At 39.1% G+C, this 25,813-nt stretch overlaps 2 protein-coding genes across 4 annotated transcripts in view; both read left to right on the top strand.

Annotated features, from left to right (window-relative positions):
* Positions 1-786: 786 nt before the first annotated feature.
* On the top strand, positions 787-15,848 carry LOC131683175 (uncharacterized). Its single transcript, XM_058965018.1, has 3 exons — positions 787-1,118; positions 14,222-14,489; positions 14,548-15,848. The coding sequence occupies exons 1-3, from the start codon at positions 1,017-1,019 to the stop codon at positions 15,846-15,848; spliced, it is 1,671 nt and encodes a 556-aa protein (XP_058821001.1). The 5' UTR covers positions 787-1,016.
* A 1,343-nt stretch (positions 15,849-17,191) lies between these two features.
* Positions 17,192-25,813, top strand: part of LOC131683157 (mitochondrial cardiolipin hydrolase) — a 298,950-nt gene continuing 290,328 nt past the window's right edge. For all 3 annotated transcript variants that reach the window (XM_058965006.1, XM_058964992.1, XM_058964998.1), the window contains exon 1: positions 17,192-17,873. In XM_058965006.1, coding sequence (XP_058820989.1) covers positions 17,456-17,873 — 418 coding nt within the window. In that variant the 5' untranslated portion in view covers positions 17,192-17,455. The remainder of the gene's footprint in view (positions 17,874-25,813) is intronic.

Below are 25,813 nucleotides of genomic sequence, written 5' to 3'. Positions count from 1 at the left end.
ACTGATGAAGTTAATCTAAAACACAAAATATTAGGTTTGATTCAAATTTGGGGGCGAATCTTTCCACAGTGCTAGTTTAGTTAATTTTAAAATGAAACCCGACTGCATTCCATACATTCACAAAAAAGTCACCAGGCACTCAAAACATTTACTGTTCATTAAAGTGGACTAATATTTATGGTTTAATCGTCTCCAATTTAATTATTGGGCTGGGAAACTACTGGTATGGCAAAGCAGAATTTGGAAAAAAAGATTTGAAAGATATACAAAGAGTGCAGATACCGGGATTGGGGTTCTTTCTCTTCCAATCCGGCTAAACTCGATGGACATAAGAAGGTGCGTACCTCAAATCGACACGCAACATTAAATACGGTGTGCTGCCGAGAAAGATGAACTTGAATAACTGCCCCAACCGATAATACTACTCAACTCCATAAGACGTGTCTAATTGTTTTCGTCAACAACAAGTTATGAATTGAGTATTCCACACCCGACCGGCAGTTGGCATAATGACGAACAAAAAGCAACCCGAAACGAAAGTATGTTTACCTCCAAAGACTGCGCTCGGACACGACGTCTTCGTCAAATGTACACATGGGTATGACTGATAAGAACTGATAAACAGATAAGGCCGACCAACGATAGTCAGACAAGACACAAAAGCGTTGGTGACTGCTCGAAATCGGATCCCTTCGATACCGCACACAACCGTGACATACACATTCGGAAGACGGTACTGATAATGACTACAGCAGGTGCTCCACCAGTATTATTCGAACGGTTTGTCTGGGTTGAAGGAAGGCGCGACGGGTGACATTCGCTAAATAGTTTGGAACATCAATAGTATTTTCTCATCCCGAAAAAAATCAACAAATCCAGTTTCCGTCGTGTGTTAATTTATGTACAATGCGTGAAGATTGAATGAGTTGTGTAAACATCAGTTAGTGCCACCGAATTATATTCGGAACCCGACATGCAAAATTACTCGCAACGTGTTTCGACAACAGCAAGAACCCATGGAAGCCTTCATCAACGAAATGGTCGAGCCACGAGTTCTTGATCTAATTGTGCTGATTCTACCGAAATGGAAGCTGCTGATTTACATCTTCCTAATGAACGTAAGCAAATTGCGGTTAACGTCTCTGAGAAGTTAAGCTGATGCGTACTGTGTCGGTTTTGAGTCATTTTGAGCTTCTTCGCCCACCCACTTGTGATATACTAAGTAAGGTGGCTTGGCAGTCGATAAGATAAGAATGCTGAATTTGCACTGAAATAGTCCATGATAAAAAATCACACTTTACGCTGTTGAATGGGAGTTACACTGGTGGGACACGCAAACTTTTTTACTCTGTGAGCTATGGTGAATTAGTAGTTGTTGCTTAAAAATGGAGTTGCAAGTCATATTCTTCTGGAATTCATGCTGGAATGGAACGTTCATTCGAAACAGTATAAAAATAACAAGAGTTTAGCTTTTGTCCAAAATACTAAAAAAATTATGGCAATGTGCTAGATTTTTATTACCCAATAAATAAATGTGTACACAGGTAACAAAGGAAGACCAATCTTGACCTATTTAATGGTGCAATTAGGCTCATATTTCTAGTAATAGATCAAAACGGTTTCCGGATAGCGAAACCCGAAGTGACTTTGATTCATATTCGAAGATATTAATACATATTTTTGATGTCATATGTTTTTCTAAATTTATATTTTTGAACCATGTAGTGATCTATGAAAAACAATATTAGACGGTTAGTCTCGAAATTCTGCGCTAGATAATATTTTTCACACGTTTCAATTTGTCTGTTTTCCAATGCCAGAGTGACTGCCTAGCAAACAATCTTGCTGGATGATTGCTTGAACAGCTCTTGTTCAGCTTATTCTCTTGTATCAAAGGATTGTTCAGAGCCTTCGTTCCCAAGTAACCATAAGCATTAAACCACTGCACAATATTGGTTATACATTTGCACCAATGTTGCATTGAAACTCCATTATAGCATTAACAATGCAATAAAGCTCAATATTAGCGTCATTAATGCATACATGCATAGCCGAAATATAGCATTATCACTTGTTCGGTATACGTATATAAAGCTGATATAAGGCGCACACGCTTCAAGGATCTTCAAAGCCTGTATGTTTTAATGTGTATTTAGTGCCATTCTGTAGCAAATGTAAAGCCGATATTATGCTAACATAATGCTGTGGATTTATTCGTTATGCAACTCCTCTTGAAGACTATATTCGACATATTTCATTTCATTCGAACATATGCAATATAGCCTAGACAGTAAAAACTGCGCACTTGTCGTGAGGACGAGGCAAGGACTTACTAAAGCTTATTATCATGAAACATTATTCGTATCGTGTGAGAACGAAATTCCGATAAGGATATTAATTACAATGCATTAGAATGGAGTCAATTACTGCTCCCAAGTATTTTTATATTTTTCCTCTTTGTTCATCATACCGAAAAGGAAACAAAAAAAATCATAGCATAATCATATTGCGGGAAATGACAATCAATTCAAGCTTTCTAATAGCATCATGGCATTTGTGCACTGGTGCTATATAACAGCATTAGTACTGCACAAACGAGCTGTCAATTTCTGCACAGTAATAGCACTATATTTCGCCTTTTCTGGCATAATACTGGCATTATATCAGAATATATGGTTTAGCGGCTCTTTAAGACTACATTATATGTAGATTTAATGCAGATATTAGGCTACGTTATAGTGCTTATAGATTACTTGGGTTGTTTGTTGGGTGATAAGCAATATTTTCACCACATTTAGTGCTCGAAATTACTGTTTTTATTCAAATGTTTGTTCAAACTATAGTTTTTAAAGAAACTGAATAAATTTGAATTGAACAAAATATGTGAATGAACTGTCCATGCGAGCCACCAAAACTCTTTTAATTCGAGCCCAATTGGAATAAAAGAAAATGAAAACAGTCCATGTAAACATTTACATGCAATATTCTATAGAATTATCCAGCTTCGCTGGTATTGTGTCGTTTTGACGGTTGAATTGGGAGGAAAACAAACCGCTTCTGGGCTTAAGGGGGCTTAAACATGCGAGATCTCAGTGTGCGTATTTTAAACGTTAGATATCTCAATAGCATTCGTTGAACTGAACGAAATCACTATATTTTTGGCCGAACTTATCTAAAATTTTGGCAGCTGTTTTGTATTCAATCCTTTAAAATGTGCGACTACTATAGCAGTCCCTAGACATTCAATTTTATTTATCAATACTAGAGAGTATTGACAAAAGTATTGAACATGTAAGCACAGTGAACAGATATCCATGACCGAACAAAAATATTTAAAAAACGTGTTTTACTAGGGTGACCATATCAGGCGAGTAAAAACCCAGGACAGTCGAAAGGGGACTATCGCCCCCGTTACCATTTAATTTAATCGGCAATCCAGCATTGAGCGGATGAGACGAAATATTTTAAGATCGTCTGTACAGGACCGGCGATGAGTTTTTAGCACTAAATACACGTCATTGAAGTAAAGCAGAAACATCAACAGTCCCAAGTAGCTTCCCTGTGCTATTCTTGATGTAAAAATAAATACCTGACAACCTCCAAGGGTAACCACTATCTTTAGTTCTGAGAGCTAGGATCAAAACGTTTGTAAAAACTGCCGTTGATTACAAATTTCTCCGTTTTAACGATTGTTATATGAAAAATATTCCGATCTATATGCCATAATATCAGTTTAAGTACCACATTCCATACTCCCTGTTATGTAGGATGCTAAACTCGACAGGTTGGTCGCTGTTCAGCATCCATTTAATCGTGGATTAGGTACTGCTTATTCCACGAAAGTTATGGATGTTTTTCCATTTTCTTTTATGGATTGGAAACTCATTCGCGGATCTCGAATAAGACGTACAAATGCAACTGGCAAGAGAACCTAAGAAGAGGGCAGAGTCACTAAAACGTCGATATATCTTCTCCCGGATTGAAAGCTGATTTAAGCCGAGAGGAAGTTCTGGTAATCGTTGTTTCATTCATATTACTAGCGGCCAGAATTTGGTCCACAACTGTAATTGCAATTTAATTTGTCCGGCTGCCAAATTCCCTAGAAAACGGACATCTCGTTCTTTCTCTCTTAAATATCCTTCAAGAAAAGAAAGTTGTGAAGAGAAATAACGAGGTACTATTGAGAGATTAAAACTGATAGGATTGTACAAATGGAAGATTCGAGTGAATTAAACTGTTGTGATCGGTTGGACAAGTCTGAATAACTCGAAGATTCAATAAAGAAAAATATTTTGGGCTTACAGATGAAAAACCAGGACAAATCAAACGTTTACTTCAACTTCCCAGGACACCAGGACAGTCAGCGAAAAACCAGGACATGTCCTGGGAAACCAGGACGTATGGTCACCCTAGTTTTACATACACACATTTGAATTAATATACGATAAACGCTAGCGCCGCCACACCAACCTATCCTAGAAATCCTGAATGGATTCAGTATGGAGGCTTGCTGAAAGAAAACAACCGATTCCGTCTCTATCGGTTGTGCATTTGAGCTGGAATTCATGCTGGAAGTCCGAACCGGTTCCGGACTAGTTTGACTGGGTAGAGGAATAACTGCTGGCAATTCTGTCGAACTCAGCCACAAAAAACATGACTACAGTAGCGCACCTGGTTTGGATATCCCAACTACCTTCGAAACCGTTAGAGATTTTACACAAGTTGAACGCTGAAGATGGACGTCTTTTCTCTGTGATGTAAGGGCTTATAAATAATAAATATAATGGATTACGTGAAAGCAGAAATCAACTACGCCATGATTGGTTCGTGCTATTCGACTTGCGCGCGGACATTAGCAATTTGTTAGCAATGCCCCATTTCATATATACGAATGGTGGCTCACATAAAAATATCGACACAGATCTTTCAATAGGGCCAAAGTCGCAATGTACTCAAATGGAGAAAAATCAGTTTCAATATACGGCGATGCTTTTCTAAATGTAGTTTTTATTGTAGGTATAAATTACTTTATGACCATGTTTTTCCGGAAGCATCTTTGGTTAAACCTTATGACAATATAACAAAGAATTTAATTCCTATGTGCTTTTAGTAGGTAGAAACTAAAAAAATGCTTACGCCCAATTTGCATCCCAGTCGTGATTTCGCCCTTCAGCAACCACCATTTGCGGAAGGGCTAAACGGTGTACATAATTTTCAGAAGGGCGCGGTAAAAGGGCTAAACTGACTCTGTCTTGCTGGGTAGGGCTGGGTAAATGGGCGAGCTTGACAGTATACTTTTTAATAGGGCTCAGCAAATGGGCGCATAGAAACCCAATGTAAATGATAGGGCGCGTGCATCTTTTCTTCGAATTTCATGAAAATATCGAAATATTCAAATGTTTATGTGCAACAACTATCGAGTAGACATGATCCTAGTAGATATTGCTTATCATTTATATAATAGAACCGCCGTTTAAAGAATATTTTGTGAATAATAACCGTACGCCCGGTTCTGTCAAAAAATGTAAGTTTAGCCTTTATATTCCATATGAGAAGAAGGGCCTAAGTCGAAATCTCGAAGAAAATGCATGTTTCGCCGTTTTGTTTTCTTTAATTATAAATCGAACTAAAAACCATTTTAACTAATTTTCACCTCAATCTTGTAGTATTTTTGTCGCATAATGTCATAATAGCGAAAACGCAGTTTGTTTACATTTGCGATTTAAGCCCTAATGAAAGATCTATGTCGATATAGTCTGGTTTCAAATGATTCAGTTCGACCAAATGTGCTGCATCGAAATAACTTCTGCTATGTTTCGAATCGTAAACATATACGTGCCCTTGAAGAATTTTCTTCTATGCCAACGAATGATTTATTTTTAATGACACCAAAAGCTTTATTATACTGACATTACAAGAATCTACTGTACAAATTAAATTTCCATGGCCGAAAACTACAGTTAAATCCAATGTTTTTTAATAAGAGTACTTATTCAAAAGGTCCTAAATCAGAATCAGTTCGATCTGAGAAAAACGAGGTTAAAGTTTCATGGGCCTAAAACAAATGCCTATTTAACAACCAACACGTGTTTTGATGGAATAATTTTGTCAATATAGTCTAATGCTGTTCGCAACGCTCTGCCATAAGTTTTGTTTTGCTTCGGCCATAATTTGTTTAATCGGTATTTTCGATGTAAAAAAGTGTCCCTAAGTATTGGCTCTCAAACGCGAAACTTTTTCGCTCGATGCGCCAACTAGATTTCATTTTTGGTACCAGTTAAATGATGATGAAAATATTTTCTTGCATTGATGATATAGGAGTGTTGTTCTACTTTAATTGTTTTAAGATAAATGTTACATAGTTTCACAAAAAGTTTAATTGCAGGTGATAAGAAAACACTCGTTCTTTCGTTTGACATCAAACCATTTAGTCGAACTCGATATTTTATGGCGAATTATTGAGATCCGGAATTATTTTTGTATTGTTGAGGTTAGATTGGTTGTTTTAGATAACGAAAATGTTTATTCAGAAATTGGATTTATCAGTGGATAATCTCTACTGCCAACTCCTGCACTCTTCAATTCGATGATTTTTGCTCACTATCATGTTTTCTATCGAAATTTTAATCTCTGAATTTCATTTTAGTATAAACTGAAACCGGAAGAACGAATTTTTAGTGATGTAACAAGAAATTTACCGTCTGGATATTTTTTAGAGATGGGAAACATATTTTCTTCATCAATATTACTTTTCATTAGAAGAAATAACATTTAATTATAATATTGATTGAATATATAAAATTAAAAATTTACTTTCCAATGTGTTTTGACAGATGAAAATAAAAACATCATCATTTCACTCTGGTGCCGTCTGGCGGGCGGCATCCAGCGTCAGATCACGAATTCAAATCGGTAGATCCAGCCCCGTGAAAACTGTTTATTGCCTGAAGCTGCCACCAAATCCCAGTAGCGCTAGCTACGTTTCAAATGCTTAAGGTCTTTTCACATGAACTGTTCAACACTGTGTGAAAGTGGGAATCATAATAAGTAAATAATGACAATATATGAAAAAGCACAATTTTTCTTGCCCTGCTTATTCTCCATAAAATACGAACACTTATCACCTGAGTTCCAGTTAAGCGTTTGTGTTTGCGTTTGACAAGTTTCAGGTCGTATTAGCAATGTGAACGTTGCTTAAAGCGCGTTTGCTGTCATTTTGGCAACTATCCCAGCCACTAGCCAGGAAGCCAGCTTATGTTGGCTTCACTCATTTTTCAAAGAATCGTCAAAACATTCACTTGCTTGGGTAGAAGGTCGGGCTTTTGTCACTTTTCATCGTGCGCCAAAGAATCATGTTTTTGTTTACTTCGTTCGGATGTTTTTGTTTACTTCAAGGGCCCCGGACGCCATGCTTAATTTTGCAAGTATAACACTAATACACTCAAAAGCGTCAAATGTTGCCACCTTTCTTTCTCTTCAGCTGTTCGCTCCCCTCTAAGAACGGTTGGTTTCAAAATCGTCCAATGAAGGACGTTCGTTGGACCGATTTGGACAACGTCCAAATAACCGTTCAACAAACGTCCATCGTTGGACCCGTGTTGAACGATTTTGAAACAATTTTTTGGACGTCTCAGTGGGTCACGAGGCGACAGGACACACGCCACAAACATATTGGTAGATTTTAAGGTTTTAACCAAACAAAAGCTTTTCAAATCAACACAAATTTCAGTACCTATTATTATCAGCCTTTCCTATGATTAACTGGGTGCATTGAAGACGAGTTTGAGAAATTCAATATTTTTAATCGCTTTTTTTTAAAAAAATGTGCGCTGTTGGGGTAAAACCGACACCCTTTGGTTAGGGTAAAACCGACACGCTGTTAAGATGGTTGTGTTTACATGCGGTTCATTACAAAAGGCTGGAGATCTTTGTGATACTTCAATTACACTATTAGCACACTATAGTAATAGCAGAAATACACAGAAATACTTTTATTGTGTTTATTTCTTATGAGTATCTTTAAAAATCAAGGATTGGTAGTTTTGCTTATCATATTCTATCGAAGCTTTTGCTATTTCTGTAAAAATCACCTCAAACCGCAGTTCTAGTGTTCTCTTGGTTTGTCACAGATGTACTTTATCACAATGAGACAATGAATATTTTGTATAACCTGGTAGATCGTTGATGATCAGAATTCAAGGAAAATCAAGGCTGGAAAAGGTAGTTTTACTAAGAAGTGTGCGTCACTTATAAGTGAATGAATCCGATTAGCAGAATATAGAACACTTGCAAATCTTCTCTTACGAAATAAAATGACATTGAAGGTTGCAATGCGTAAGTAAGGATTATTTGGAAATATCATTATCAAGAAATGATCCTATAGCATAAAATACTCATGTTTATAGCACTACGCTTTCGAATTCTCTTCTCCTCGCTACATAGAGAAGCCACGAAAAGCACATATTTGTATCTCACATACTCACACTTTATTATCAGGCATACATACATTTTTTTTAAAAAAAAACAAACATTTTAATAAAGTGGAGAGAAAATAAATTAAAGGGGGTGTCGATCTTACTCCTATGGGGTGTCGGTTTTACCCGCAGTGCCTACAAAAAGGCACTTTGTTTTCCAAGTTTTGCAACCGATAATTTTTAATGAAATTAATTTTTTGAAGCACTGACAAAATTAAGCCCTTGTTCAGATTTTTCTGAAGAAGAATTCTGTGTAGAAATTATAATTTTATTGGTTTTGTGGCAACCCAGAAAAGTGTTAAGCTTAAGGTGTCGGTTTTAACCATAATTCCTCTATTTCAAGTTATAGAGATGGTACTCTCATAGACAGGCCAGTCGAACTAACCAGTCTATGAGGAGATTTTGTTAGAAGAATGTTAAGTGCGCAGAGCGGTTCGAATACAGTTTTCAGTACCACAAACAATATTCAGCTTTTTACGTACCATAATGGCGGTCTAAATTGTTCAGTTCGTAATACGTTTAATGGCCCTTTTTGACAATAATCGTTTACGCCAAAGAGACGATGTTTTAAATATAAAGACACGCGGAGAGAAAAAAACAGTGAATTTGGCTGCACGGTTTATCACGTTATTTTGTCTGCTAGTTTTGGCAACCAGGAATTTTGTGTTAACAGCGAGTGACTTGTATTAATGAATGCTTGACGAATTTTTTTTGAGGAATATTTCGCAAAATACTCAATCAAATCAACGTTCAACTCGAAAACGCATTGATTCACGTAACTGAGCCTGTGTAAATGTTTTTCGTTGCACTAGAGAGGATATATCGAAAATACAGTTGATGAGTAATAGCAATACAGTCGTGATTCGATGGTTGGGCCACAGCCTTGTCCAACTAACGAATTCGATTCGCTAGTTGGACCGACAGACAAATGTCAAAACCTCTCCAAAGCAGATGTTGGCAGTGTAAATGCATTTGTTCACATCTCTAAATATTGTCAGATTGATTGTCAAAGTAAATTTGACATGAGATTCTGGCGTTCAGATGCTTTTTAGTTGGACAATGGTTCAACTAGCGGAGGTCCAACTAAAAAGCAGTCCAGTTAAAAAGTGTCCAACCAGCGAATCACGACTGTATTGTCGCACAGTTGGTACTTTGCTGATGTAATTCAAAATTAATATTTATGATGACGAATATCGCGATAATAGAAGAAAACTAGTCGATAAGTATACAATGTTCAGAGTTTGCATCTACCAGTTATATAAAATGAGGGACTAGACAATCGATCAATGGCTTTGTAATGTTTAAAATGTGTTTAAATTTATTCGTATTTTATTTGTATCATGAAAGTTATTTAGTATGTAAGTATATAAAGTTCACGCTCTTCGTATGTAAACATACTTACGTACATTTCTTTTTAGTTCAATCTCAATACTCCCCACGAGTTACTTTCTAAATCCGCCATATTTGTTTACATTGCTCGTTTGGAACCTCGTTGTTTTGGGTTCGATTGGAACTTTTGATTTCAGTCTACGTGCATCTCTATACAATCTTCTCTGGTTTACGCCAGCTTGACAGCAGCGCCCAGTTGAAGATGTCGGGCGTTTATTGAATAAACATCCAACGCATTCGACTAACGTAGGTGTCGAATCCTTTGTTCATGTCTGTCTCCATCCAGAACTCAAATGTTCTAATTTCAAAGAACGTCCGTTATCGTCCAAGAACGTCTTAAAACTGACTCTGGTTTCAGAACCATTCGTCAAGACCTACTTGGTTTGTATTCTCGAACGGTGGTCTACATAACGGAACCACAGAGAACAGACATCCATGATCGAACAAAAATATTTAAAAACCTATTTTAATCCACCTAGCGGTGCAATTGTGCCTTTCTCAATCATGAATCACGAGAATGTGTGCGATGTTTATATTCATTAAAAGCTTTTAAATGCATATATTACATTTTATTATTATACATCACATGACAACTATATACAGGAAAATAAATCATTATTCGAGTTGTAAAATTTTGAAAAAGAAAAAACAGCCACGGTAATATTGAACTGAAAAAAGGTGCGAAATCGGCAAAGTCCCAAAAAGTCGATTTCTATAAAAAAAATTTTTTCGAGATAACATAAAATCTCGACGTTTCATGCATTTTAAAGATGTTTGGCATCAAAAATACGAATTCGATTTCTGAAATTTCATGGGGTCCCCCCTTTGAAAAAAAATTTTGAGTTCCGGCTTGTATGGGAATTTCATATGTGACCGGACGGTTTAGTCTATATTTCCGGACTCATATAAGCGATCCGTACGAAATTTTATAGACATCTGTGGGGGTATTATAGCTATCATTTGGGACTAAGTTTGTGAAAATCGACCCAACCATTTCCGGGAAACTGATGTGAGTTCGTAAATTTTGAAAGATGGCCGCTTTTCCCGGGCACTTCCGGAACCGTCTATGGTGGTCAATGTAGTCAACAAAAGTTTGGTTGGCCGTCGGTGACCTAGAACTGCAAATTTAAGTTGTTTGAGAGACATTTTAGCGAAATTTTTACCTTTTTTGCTTTCATCGGAGTATCGGTTTGAATCACAATTTGCTATGTGATCGCACGCCACAACCTGTAACTCCGGAACCGGAAGTCGGATCGGGATGAAATTAAATAGCCAATTACGGGGACGCAATACCTTTCATTTGAGGTCAAGTTTAGTCAAATCGGTCTAGCCATATCCGAGAAACCGATGTGATTGTTATTCTGAATTCAGATACTTCCGCCGGGGCTTCCGGAACCGATGACGGTGGCCAATGTGGCCAAATAGACTTTGAATGGATGTTGGTGACCTAATACTACTAATCGAATCAGTTGTGGTCATATTTTGGAAAAATTTTCACCATTATACATTCATTGCAGAATTTATTAAAATCGACATTTTCTGCGTGTTCGTGCTCATCACCCTGTAATTCCGGAACCGGAAGTCGGATCCATTAGAAATTCAATAGCAGCCTATGGGAACGTTGCACCTTTCATTTGAGACTAAGTTTGTCAAAATCGGTTCATCCATCTCTGAGAAAAGTGAGTGAGATTGTGTTCGCGTACACACACACAGACGCACATACACACACACATACATACACACACACATACATACACACACAGACATTTGCCGAACTCGACGAACTGAATCGAATGGTATATGTCACTCGGCCCTCCGGGCCTCCGTTAAAAAGTCGGTTTTCAGAGCAATTGCAATACCTTTCTATTGAGAAAGGCAAAAACATGTGTAAACATTTGAATTAATATACTAAACACACTAGCGCCACCACATCAACCTATCCCAACTATCCGTCAAATCGATTCCGGAACCGGTTCGAAATCCTGGATGGATTCTGCATGGAATCTAGCTCAAAGAAAACAACCGATTCCGACTCTATCGGTTGACGCATTTGAGCTGGAATTCATGCTGGAAGGCCGAATCGGTTCTGAACTAGTTTGACTGGGTAGAGGAATAACCGCTGTCAATTCTGTCGCACTCAGCCACAAAAAAAAATGACGACGGTAGCGCACCTGGTTTAGATATCCAAACTACCTTCGAAACCGTTAGAGATTTTACACAAGTTGAATGCTGAAGATGGACGTCTGTTCTCTGTGACGGAACTCTTTACACTCTCGCACGCATCTCGTGATTCATGATCTATGACAACCATTTATGGATACACACCTCACATTCTCTGGAGTGTTTCTGATCGAAAGACGTAGACGACACCTGACTCTTTCGTTCATATATAAACGATTCAACATATCAACGCCAAATTTTACCAATGTTGTACGACAGGGGACAATAAACCGAACTGTTATGATCTCACTGCTGTAGTTTTTTTAGCTAGCATTGAATCAAATGATTTCCTTTATTTTATATTTATTTTATTTTTTATTTAGCCTATCATATTTCCTACAGTAGGATCATTTAATCTCACTGGGTCGACGTAAACATTGGCAAAAAGAGCCATTAAACGTATTACGAACTGAACAATTTAGACCGCCATTATAGATTGGCATTTTTGGCAGTTAACCCAGCAAAAGGATACGGGTCAAGGTAGTTACATGATGGATGTGGTCGTATTAATTCACTTTTAATTAATTCGTTAATGTGAAAAAAGTTCAACAACGTATATTTTATGTCGGATGCATCGAATGAGACAAAACAACAAATGAACAATATTTTTTATTACATAGAATTATTACGACCACACCTTCCATTGAACTACCTTGATCCCTATCCTTTTGCTGGGAGAACTGTCAAAAATGCTAACCCATGTGGCTAAACGCACCGTTAAAGAAGACCGATAGTGTCAAACGAGGATGTGTTTACATTTGCGTAGAAAATCAATTAAAAATTATTCTGAAGTTTTAAGGGTTAAACTTATATATTGTTATATTTCGAAAGACGAGCTCTAACGGTTTTTGTAATAAAATAGAAATTTTAGTCTTCATTTAATGGTCCAATTTAATTTCACGTCGTGGACCAGGCACTTCAAAAAATTTTGCTTTTCGAACATGTAAAGTTTATGCCTTCAACTGATTCAATTGTTGCTCTGCTCACTCTAAACACGCGCCGATTTCCTCAATCTCAATAAGATTTCGATCCTTTTTCAAAATACTCCGCCTTAACTCTTCGGAACGACAATTTTTCACGATAATGTCAATTAGGTCAACTTCTTTCAGCACACATCTCCATGGTGCTTCTCAAACCTACAATTGGCAGTTTGCTGACGAAGACGAATTAAAAAGTGCGATAAGTTTCCTCCTGTCTCTTGTATCATTTGACAAAGCTTTCTTCTTTCAATTAAGTCTTGTTTCCCCGTTTAACGTACTTATCCAAAAATTTGATCGCATGGAATTTTGGTTGCAAAACTACCCAGGTAACCAGTAAGCATGCTGTATGCGTCTTAACGACTACTTGATAAGCATTTCAAATGCTATTTAAAAGTCGCTTTTGGTTATATTTTGGTACATTACTGCTGTGCCATGAAAATGCTTTTTAAACACATTAGAAAAGAGCGGGTGATTCACCTCGGAAAGTGCTCTAAGATGCCGCCCTGCTCATGGATGGAACATGTTGTTGGACTCAAATGATTTGCATTGAAGAGATTCCTATGCCCAACTTCTCTAGTAGAACACAAAGTTCAGTTAGAAAGTCATTATCTTCAAGTTGTAGTGCTTTAAACTTTTCGAACTTTTCATCTAGTTAGCTCGTGCTAGTAGAATACATTACAGGAACGGATCCAGAAAAATATCTTGGGGGGTGGCTTTTGATTTTGAAATGAACATTATACAATTGTAATACGTTATAACCTCAACTAATTAAAATCAGTGAAAAATTTGGTTTGCAATGATTTTAAGTTTCAAACTAATTTAATATTGAAACTTATTTAAAATTTATGAACAAGTTCAAAATTTTCCGGGATGGATCTCTGGAATAATTGTAAAGAATAACTTCAATTTATTATAGAAAACACAACTTATACTAGAGTCTGGGAATGTCTTGGACGAGTGATTATTAATAAGGTGTTTGAATAATTAAATAATAATCTGGATGAACAGACTATACTATTTATTATATTGAACCCCCAAAATTTTTAACAAAAAATCGTTTAACCCCACCAATGATAGGGCCACAGTCATGCCACTAAGCTCGATTCTCTTCTACCTCCTACCCTAAAACCCACTACCTCTACTGTGTACCACATTCAGGTCATCATCTTCTCCCCAATCTACTTCTTCAGTGTGATCCTGATCGACAGCGGGGAGCTGCAGCTGATCTGCCCATCGGTGATACTGTTCGGGTTCAATCTCATCCATCGGGCGCTGTTCGTGCGGTATAACTTCAACAACACCCGCTCGATGCTGCTGGGGGTCATCTTCCTGAGCGTGGGAATCTCAACTAGCGGCGCGGTCGCCATGTACAGCGAAGAAGGGGGCTGCTATCTGCCGGTAGTGCTGCTGTACGGTGCAGTTGGTGGTGAGTAGGAAAAACTATTTTTTTCGGAACAAAAGATCAAAATTTCTTATTTTCGTAGGTTACGGCTATCACCTGGTTTTCTCCAAAATGTGGAAAGTGTTGGCGAAAATTTTCAACGCAAAGAAAGAAATGTTCGTCATTAAGTTTCTTCACTCTTTCGGCCAAGCTATGGCTCCCTTATTTCTTTTGGTGTTGTTTCATTGTCCCTGGGACAACTACGTTTACGGCGCTCTTCTAGTCCTGTTTGGGGGAATCCTGCTGCATTTGATCCCCATTACAATGTTGATCGCGAACGAAAAGAACTATCTGAAACTCGATCAAGATTCGTTTATGAAAATCACAGAAAAAGGAAACGAATCATTCTATAACGATGTGGCGAAAATTTACACTGATGCCGAGCTGAACGCGTCACCGATAGGTGATGGAGAATCAGAGCCAATGGCCGTTATGAGTTGGAAGAATCCAGCCACTTATAGTACAGAAGAAAACCTACCGGATATTCCGGTAGACTTAGAGTGTGACTACGATGAAGATATGATCAGCCGTGAAGGCAAGTATTTCAATGCGGATGGAGTTGAAATATTGGAGATAATTATTGAAGAAGACGAGGATAACATAGATGCATATGAGGTAGCAACCGAAAACACCCCCGGCGTAAAACACCACGACAAAGATCAATGGGTGATTTTCCGCCATTTTTTCAGATCGCTTACGAACATCTACCAAAACATTCAACTTCGGCAGCACGTTAACACAAAGATAGCCAAGTCCGTGCGTTTCGCGGTATTCGAACTGAAATTTTACAGCTGTCTTTTGCTGAAATCAACCGATCTGTGTGTTTTCGTGTTATTTCTAACGCTTTTGCCCCGATTCATGTCATACCACTACTACTACCGAGGAAAGCCCCGCCAGATGCTGCTGATGTCGTTCGTCATCATTTTATCCGCGTGGGCAACGTGTTCGCTGCTGCTGCTCTGGTGTGAAATCAAGTTTCGCAAACAGCAGGACAAACTGCTCATTTTTAGTATCCTGTTTAAAACATTCGGTTACTTCTGTGTCTACTCGACTCGATCCAGCTTTTGGACCGTGTCCGGATGCTTTCTGATAGGCGTGGGTCATGCCATCACCTGTTCCTACCAGGATCTGGTAATCAAACGAAAGTTCACTCCGCGTCAGTGGAGTCTGATAAAGGGAGCTCTTTGTCTGATCGGTGGACTGCTGGTGGTTGCGATCGGTAGTTTGACCAACGTTGCGTACGTGTACTGTAGGGTGGACAATGTATTACTAACGGTACTGCTGGTGTACTGTTTCAGCGGTAGTATGTGGGTGGTGTGCAATTTTAAGATTATATTTCGATAAATGCGCGGTGTTTATTTTTGATATCCGAAAGTCCATGTTTAGCTTTCGCTAGAATTCAGTTACACGCGTACTTCGAAACAGCAGTCAAATTACGCAGAGAACTGGCTTCCGTTAATATAAATTAGGAGAAAATTGTTTCAACTAGACAACTGAAATAGGGTTGTCTATTATCTGTGATAAAAGCAAAAATGTTCATGTTGGTGCCTATCTTGACAATTGTTTTGGTTCCAGATCATAGGTCACAATCACAATCAGTTAATTCCAAGCGTAAAACATTTAGTGTCACCTGCGTTTACTGGTTGATTTTGCATAAACTTGGACATCAAACAAACAAGAGATTAGGGCTCAAAAGCCAATTGTCAAAATTTAATATGGAGGGAAATTGCACCGTGCTTAGGTAAATAATAAAGGTTTCTCCGAATTTCCCCTCAAAGTTAATTCTGACATTTGACTTTTGAGCCCTAATCATATGTTTGTGGAGAATTCTCGTTCAACGTAGGACGTTTGTTAAACTTCTGTGGGGGAGTTCAAAGTTGACGCAAAAATGGAAATTAAATGCATTTTTTTCTAATTTGATGCAAATTACACATACATTCTTAGAGTGATTTGCCCCTACGTAACAGTACAGCAATTTTACAATAATTTACAGTAAATTCCAGTGCTATGCTACAACACAAAAACAAACTTTCACGTTTCTACAGTAAATTTCAATGTAAAATCGACTTTTACAGTGAAAAAGGGGGGGTTGTTATGTATCTTAACATTTAAAAAATCGTTTTTTCTGTACAGATTTTTCTCGAAAACAGTAAAATTTAATGTGAATTTACTGTACATACAGTAAAAAAATATTGGTAAATGTGAGTGCTCCGCTCTTTGCAAAAATCAACCAACGCCTACTATTAGGTTGAAAGTAAAACTTTTAAATTAATCATGAATAATAATCAAAATAAAAGTTTTCCTTTTAAGCTAATGAAGAATAGTAATCAAAATAAAAGTTTTATTTTCATACTAAAAGTATGCGTTAGTCGTTTTTTGCTAAGAGTGAAAAACTCTTATTTTTACCAACATTTTTACATGAAATATTGTAAATCTACTGCCAGAAGTAGCGCCAAACAATGTTGAAACAGTAATAACTATAATATCTATTGTTTTTTTAATTGTTTGTGAGGTAAATCTACTGTAAAATTGTGCATCTGCCGGCCCCGCTCTCCCATCCATTCTCAATCGAAAACGGTCGGTTATCGCCTCATCTGCCAAATACAACTCATTGCACGAAACCCGCGGCGGGCAGACAGCTGACATTGACATGTTGTGGTTGTGTTTTCGCAATCAAATCAAAAGTCAGTTTTGTTTTCTTTTTCCATCGTCGTGCTGTGCGTGTTTTTGCACTAGCGAGTAATTTTCGTTCCGTTCGACCGTGTGCTGTTGCAACTTTTTTTTCGTCCTTTCCGGCCGGAAGCGTTCCCCTTTGCGCGTATAAGTTCCACCGCCAAATCGGTCAATCGGTGACGCTCGGTATCCGTTGAAAGCCGTCGGAAACGTGTTTAGTCGTTACTGGAACTCCTCGTGGTGTTTGCGTACCCACGACGACGACGAGTGAAAAAAAAATGTTCTCATCCAGTCCGCAGTGGGTTCGCGTGTCCGCAGCCGTTGTCGCCGTGACCGTCAGTTCCGAGGCACTGTACGAGCTGTACATCCGCTGGCGGTCGTACTGTGCGCGCCGCCGGGCCCGTCAACTGGCCGCGAGCCACTGGACTGATGTGTTTTTCGCGAACGAACGGAGCATCCATCCGAACGAACCGGGCACGACGATGGCCAGCTTTACGACGGAACACGTCCGCCGGTTGGTCGCGCTGATCGATCGGGCCCGCGTTTCGATTAATCTGTGTATGTACATCGTTACGGTGGAAAGTATCGGGGATGCGGTGTTGCGGGCCGCGAAACGCGGCGTAAAAGTGCGCGTTGTCGGATGCTCCTCGATGGCGTACAGTTCCGGATCGCAGATGACCAAGTTGGTGCACGGAGGTGAGTGTTGTTTTTTAGTCCGTTCAGGACGCTACTCAACATGTTACTTTGTGGGTTAGGGTAGGGGCGGGGGCACTTGTAGTTTGACTTTCACGGTGCCCTTGGAAGGTGAAAATTTTTTCGTCTGCTGGAAACAAAGAACGCGACCGGACAACCTGTTTGATTTGGGGAGTTTTGTATATCTACTTTTCATTTAAAAAATTTCAAACGTGTCAATAATTTAACATTACGTTTAATGGCAAGCATAGACCAACAGCTCTCTAATAGTTTGGGATAATTATGACCTATGCAAAAATCTGATTAAAAAACAATCATAACTCAAATAAACGACCGATAAATCCTCGCCAAAATCCACGAGATTTTTCTAACCTCACCCTAGCACACTTCAGGGAAAAGTACTAAAAACAACAAAAGGGTTGCATCATACTCCCTTATTTCTATATCCAGCCGCTGCTGCCTTGCAAATGCACGTGGTTTTGCGAGGTGCATCTCGCGGTTGGCAACTGTCGATGCAAAAAGTTGACAATTTTTCACGGCAAGAGAAAAGAAAAAACGCTGTCCCAGCATGTCTCCCCATCAACATCAGGTGACATATTTTTCTTGCCTCGGCTCGGACAGCAGCAGCAGTAGGCCGATGGCCGAATCCACCGCAAGTGCAACCCAACCCGACAGGAATAAAAAGAAGAGCCTCACCGCGAGCGAGATAAAAAACACATGGTGGTGCAGTTTTTTTTTTCTTCGCTTGCAGTCGTCTTTGCAGTGTCGGCTTCTCGTCGTTTCCTATTGCAGTTTTTTTCCTTGCTGCAATAGAACAAACCGTGCTGATACTAGAGAGAAACGGCGAGGGTGTGCGTGTCAGCTGTTATCAATCAATCATATGCGGGAGGGGGCCAAAAAACAACATTTTGTTGTCCTGGTCAACGAACAAGGTTTGGTTTGCGTTGGTCCTAGTAGGTGTTGAAGCTAAAATAGAGATTGTAATTTGTTTACTTCTTTCTTTGGTGAGAAAAGGTACAATCGAACTGCTGTGCTAATCTTATCAAATTTTGTTTTCGCCGTTTGGGTAATTTTTAGCCTGGATCAGTGGTTCCGTGCAATATCGGCACTTTGGGAAAAAAAAACTTCAGTGAACCAGCGGAAGGCGTTGCATGCATGGTGAGAAAGCTTTGCGTGTAATCACATTGGTAGAAATTTTTACGGTTATGTAATTTTTGAATTTTAAAATTGGCCATATTCGCATGAAAATAAGGTAGAAGAAAAATAATTTCCTTCGCGATGGTTATGACGTTTTTTCTCAAAAATGAATTTAAATTTTTTGTATCGATTGTATCCTAGAAGTGTGTTGCCAAAAAGGAAATTATATTTGTTATACTTTAATGGGTTACCAGGTTACTTAAAAGTTGTAATTTTTTTAAGGTTTCCCATGTTTCCTATTTGAGGTTATCGAAAAAACGTATATTATTAACATGCAAAGTCCATTGTTCACCATCGCGCATTTTAAAAAAACAGAAAATATCTCAAATCAATACAAGAAATATCAAAATTTAATATTTAATATCCTATTTAGGCCATTGATATGTAGATGTCGCAGTAAGTCGCTGTAAACGCGAGGGTCTGCCCCAAAGAGCGTGAGCGGTTAAAGAAAAAGAGCGTGACCGGTTAAGAATAAGAAGAGTGGCAGATTTGACAAACGCAAAACAGATTCAAGATAATCTGCATAAGGTGTATGCATGTGTGTACAATAATATTTTTGGTGGCAAACCAGGGGGGTTTCACTCCTGTCATCCGCTATGGAGACATACAGATTTTGACAGTAGTCAACATATGAGCATTGGGTTGTTTTGATTTTAACAAAGGCAGATATTGGCTAGGATAAAATGGCTGCCTAGCAGGGGGCTGTGGCAAACGCTTTGAGAGGCTGAAAGCATTAGTTTCTATATTCAAAACATTGTTTTAATTAATTTCGTTGTTATCAACCTCTTTTTTTAAGAAGTGAATCAGTATTTACGCAAAGTCGATCTTGCCAATCGTAAAACCAAAACTCGCTTTACGTATGCCTATACCTTATTTGGTACCATCTTGGGTTTTCACGTCATTTGCAGTTTGACAAGACCATAATTTGATGTTGGAATGGTCTATCCCTGAGAATGATCATTGATTTATCCAGCTGCGTTGGTATTTTGCCGTTTTGACGTTTAAATTGGGAGGAAAACAAATCGTTTACACGGAGAATTGGGAGGAAAACAAACCGCTTCTGGGCTTAAGGGGAGGGCGGTAGTATAAAAATGCAAGATCTCAGTGTGCGTATTTTAAACGTCAGATATCTCAATAGGAAGGGCAATCCCTCGTGTAAACGCCAATTCGCGATCTAACGCTGGATGTCGAGCCACAGATGGCACGAGAGTGCAATGATGTGGTTTTTTCATGTCAAAATGCATCGAAAAATAATTTTTAATTTTTTAACCTCAATTAATATTCTAATTAAATATTACTTTAGAAGAAAAGTAATTTTGATGAAGAAGGTATGTTTTCTTTCCCTGAAAAAGATAAATTTCTTGTTACATCACTAAGAATTTGTTCTTCCGGTTTCAGTTTCCACTAACATGAAATTCGGAGGTTGAAATTTGGAAAGAAAACACGATAATGGACGAAAATCGCTGGTATCAAACGAAAAAGCGAGTGTTTTCTTATCACCTTTAACTAATTTTTTCGTAAAACTATTCAATGTTTATCCTAAAATAATTAAAATAGAACTTGCATCCAATATCGTCAACGCAAGAAAATACTTTTGTCATTATTTGACTAGTACAAATAATGAAAACTAGTTGGCGCGTCGAGCTGATAAGTTTCACGTTTGCGAGAGCCAGTCATTGAAGTGCGCAATGATATCAAAATTGGTTTATTTACGTAGAAAATCATTTGGCACTCAAACGTGAAACATATTCGCTTGACGCGCCAACTAGGTTTCATTATTGGTACCAGTCAAATGATGAAAGTATTTTTTTTTCTTCTAGACGAAGAAACTCTGTCCAGAATCTGGAGACAGTAACAGCAACGCCACTTGCGGGTAAAGGTGGTACTTCCCATAGTGATGCGCACACACACACATATACACTTTCACATTAAGCTTCCTACCTCCCTCCAATAGAGGCATTGGAACCTCTATCGCTTTTCGTTTGTATGGAGGAAGGAAAGAGATATTAGTCTTCTTAATATGTAGTCTTCGATAGGGATCAAGTTAGCTCAATGGAAGGTATGATCGTATTTTTTCATTTTTTGAAAAAAGAATTTTTATTTAGTGTACAAAAAAGTGAAAAAAGTGTTCGATTTCGTATCATTAGCGTCAGCTCACACCAGAACTGAAAGACACCCTGCGACGTCCAGGAATCGCCGGAAGAGAGACGCACAAGAGACTTAGTGCTTATTCCTCTAAGGATATTTTTGGACATAATACAAACTCAAATTCTACTCTAAATATTACACAGAAACGTAACCACATTTCAAGGGGAAATCAAGCAGCTATGACGGAGTATCCCCCACAAATAGCTTCAATCTGCACACTCCCCGTACCCACCGAAACGAACTGCAAATCCTACTAACCAAGTAGTCTGCCTAAAAGAAAATAACGCGGAAGAACAAAACACCACAGCCAATTACATTGGAAGATCCTATCACCTTCTATTAGGACCTTGCTCCACCCACGGCAGGCAAGGGGTAGGATTAGCGGTTAAGGATGGAACTGCGTTCGAGCGAATACAAATAAACAACATACAGGCAGTGGCAATACAGCTTCAGTCCAAACAGCGGCCTCAGTATATCAGCCACCAAGAGACAAAAATGCTGCTGATTGCTTGAATACCTATTGGAAGAACTCCCGAAACGACTTATCCTCTTGGGTGATCTGAACGCCCACCACTCCGCTTGGGGTAGTTGGTTTACAAAGATAAAAACTGATGCACAGAAAACAGGCAATTCGATTCTCGAAATAGTAGTTAATAAAAGCATGGTAGTATTAAACGACGGGTCTCACTCGAGTCGATCTCTCCACCGGCAGCACACAAGCGTTGGATGTATCAATCTGTTTAACCTCCATATCAGGCAATTTTATAGGGAAAACATTTCCAGATTCCGCAGACAGTGACTATTTCCCCATTAAAATCGATACACCCGGAACATCAGATGAACCAAGGCGACGACAAAGATGGATCTACGAAAGAGCAAACTGGGATTTGTACGAAAAACTAATCAACAGCTCCATTCGTCCCGGCCAGATAATGACAATCGAAGACTTCACTAGAAAAGTGATAGCCTCCGCCGAAGCCAGCATCCTTCGAACCAGTGGTAAGCCAGGACTCAAGGCAGCGGTCTGGCGGAACGCAGAGGTAAAACAAGCAATCAAAATTCGAAGAAAGAAACTACGTGCTCTCCGTCGCATTACGGACGGGGACCCCAGCAAAGTGGCGGCTCTCCAGTCTTTCCACGAAGCTTGATTTGCCTGCCGCAAAATCATCTCGGAAGCCAGAAACAGAAAAGCTGGGAATGTCGTGTTCGAAGCGGTTTCTCTCCATCTTTTCACGTCCGTGTCATTCACCGTTATTCCGAAAACTGAAAACTAATTCCTTATTTTACAAAAACGATCAAAGTGTGCCAAATACGCAATTCTCTCGCAATATCTTAGCATTTCTCTAAGAGTCAAGTAAACACGCCCATCATCCATGGTTACATAAACAACTATTTAAATGTTATAACCGTTTCTTATAACTGTTTTGCAGCTCGCGAATAATCTTCGCATAACTGTTATTTTTCTATGGTTACACCAACAACGAACCAAATGTACCGGATTCTCAATTCTCTCGCATCATCTCGGAGAGTCATGTCGCATATCGAGCTTCTCTAATGAACTGTAAATTCTCCATGGTTACTTAAACAACAATCCAAAAGTGCCCCCTTTCTAGTTACTGTTATGTGGCTCGCAGAGAATCTACTTCGCTCACACATCGTGTTCCTCGTATCACCCAAAATCTTAACTGTTGTCATTGTTTACTGTTTCGCTCTCCTTTTTCATGTTACTGTTATTTGTCTAGCGGGCAGTCTACTTCGCTCACACATAACTGTAATTTCCATGAATACATTTTTGCTCTTCTCTTTCAACACTATACAGCACCAATACAAGTATGTACGATGTGCAAGATTTATGCAGAGTACACTGAAACAAATTACGGAAATAGATTTCTTCAATTATTAAAGTAGTATATGTAATTCAATTTATTTATTATAATTTATTTTATTTCTTCTCGGCTTATCTCCTACATTCTTCCTTCGCTCCTACTCTATTGATATATGTGATATAAAACCATATCTTTCATCCAATCGGGCTGCTTGACGATTCGTTTTGGATTTCTCACTGTACCCTCTGGCTGCCTAATCGCCGGATCATTGTCAATATTTTCTGCAGGTTCGAAATTTTGTTCTATCGGGTGCGATTCCGTACTCATTCTCCCTTCTTCATTAATGAACCGCTGTTGTTCATCCATGAATGCCCGCTAAACATCCTGAACGTTCCGATTATATTGAACACCGCGTTCGCTTCTGATGACTACCTTGTCGTGACCGAAGCTGTTGAAACACAATTTGCGTCCGTTCTCGTCAACTTCCTTCCAAAATCTAGAGCTTGTTTGTCTGTCACAACAATCAAGGCTTGCTCATCTAAAATCGATAAGTTAATAACATTTTTTCATTTCTACTCGCTTATATCCTACAATCTAGTACAGAGCATCAACCCCGAGAGCCCCTCAACAGAGATATAGAATCGGAGTAATCAGCTCCAGGGTGAAAGGCGCTCTAACACGGTCACCCTAAGCCTTCCTGTTTAAACGCTTCAACGCAGATTTCTAAGGGTGGTGGAGCATCAACAGGACCTGATAATGTCGGATACAGTACCCGCTCGCGTGGTGGTGGGTTTCTTGTGGCTGTTTCGAACATTCTCGTCTCTTGTCGGATTGCGGAAGAAAGATTCGCTTCCATTGAGAGTGTCTGGGTGAAACTTAGCAGAGCATCTAGAAACTGTTTCATAGGAGCTGCCTACATACCTCCGGAAAAGCAACATGACATGTAATATTGTGCAGTTTCATCTTGATGCCGTGGAATACGTCTGTTCTATCGCAGATTCTAGTGACGAATTGTTCCTGTTTGGTGATTTCAACCAACCCGGGCTCATTTGGACTCCATCTGGTCACGATTTTGCATTCCCCGACCCGACCTCTTCGACCACCACTCCTGCGAGTCGTCTCCTAATTGATGGAATAGCCTTTCATGGACTGAAACAGGTTAGTCTAATTTCCAATCATCAGTCCCGCTTTTTGGACCTAGTTTTTGTCAGTGAAAGTGCAGTACGTGAATGTTCTGTTGTGGAGGCGCCCGAAATTTTAGTACCCCTTGACAATCACCGTCTTGCTTTGGAAGTTTTGCTGAAGTTCCGCCGAAGTCTTCGTTACGAGGACGAACCGACTCTTGATAAATTCAATTTTCGCAAGACAGATTATTCCACTCTTCGACGCTCTCTAATGCGGATCAACTGGAATGAGTTGCAACATTTTGCAAATCAATAGTAATTCTTCAAACGGGCTAATGAGACTTTTGTAAACAAACTTATTTCGCTCATTATTCCGCTACCGAGTTGAGTTTCATGAAAAATACACATGAATCAACATCTTTATCCTTGGTAGAATCAATTTCAAATGTTTTCTGTGTTGAAATGATAACAAATTAGGAGAAATCAGCAAAACAAAAGTTTGTTTACAAATCTTATTAGCCCTATTCAAATGTTGATATGGAAATGTCGACGATGCTGTAACTCACTACAACTGTTTACTTCTGGAATGTGTTGCAGCTTCAGTCCCGAAATATCAACCTGCCAAGAAACCACCTTGGTCCAATGGAACTCTACGCAGACTAAAACGCTTGCGTAGTAAAGCACTTCGTGCTTTTACTAATCGACGATGTACTTTATCGAAGCGATTTTTTTTTTCGCTCGCTAGTAACGATTACCGCAGTTATAACAAGTTTCTCTATAGACGTTACGTAAATCGCATACAACTGAACTTACGTCGGAACCCCAAGGAAACTGGTCTCCCATCTGAAATGTTTCTCGACAACGATGCAGCTTTCTCTGCTGAAGATAAGTGCAGCTGTTTTGCACGGCACTTTTTGAGCGTCTTCTCTCAAGATTCGGCATCGCCTGAGGTGATTGACAACGCTGTTCGAGACGTCCCTTCTGACATTTTCAGCATGGATGTTTTCTTCATCGACGATGAAATGGTTCGTTCGGCTATCCAGAAGACAAAAGCGTCCTTTGATCCCGGTCCGAGTATTATGCCTGCAGCTGTATTAAAAAAATGCTCGGACATCTTGGCTACACCACTCGCGCAACTTTTCAATATATCGCTTCAGCAGCAAACGTTTCCAGTGCACTGGAAATGTTCGACACTAATCCCTGTTTTCAAAAAAGGCGACAAGCGTAACGTTGAAAATTACCGTGGAATTACTTCGCTTGGAGTTGAATCAAAACTGATTGAGTCACTGGTTAACGAAACACTATTTGCTTCCTGCAGACACTATATTAGCACCTGTCAGCATGGTTTCTATCCTGGCCGTTCGGTGGACACCAATCTAGTGAGCTTTACGTCATTTTGTATGGATAATTTGTGCAAAAAACTTCAAGTGGATGCGATATATACTGATTTGAAATCCGCCTTTGACAAAGTGAATCACGATATCCTGATTGCCAAACTGAAAAAAACTTGGCTGCACGACTAGGTTTTGTGAGTGGCTTCGATCGTATCTCGTTCATCGTCAAGTTGCTGTTAGTACTGGCACTGCTCAGTCTGATTGCTTTTCAAACAGCTCTGGAGTTCCTCAAGGTAGAACACTCGGACCGCTGC

This window comes from Topomyia yanbarensis, chromosome 1, assembly GCF_030247195.1.
Source record: "Topomyia yanbarensis strain Yona2022 chromosome 1, ASM3024719v1, whole genome shotgun sequence".
NCBI lineage: Eukaryota > Metazoa > Arthropoda > Insecta > Diptera > Culicidae > Topomyia > Topomyia yanbarensis.
The sequence above is the reverse complement of the archived record's forward strand: the minus strand, read 5'-3'. Positions and strand labels throughout refer to the sequence as shown.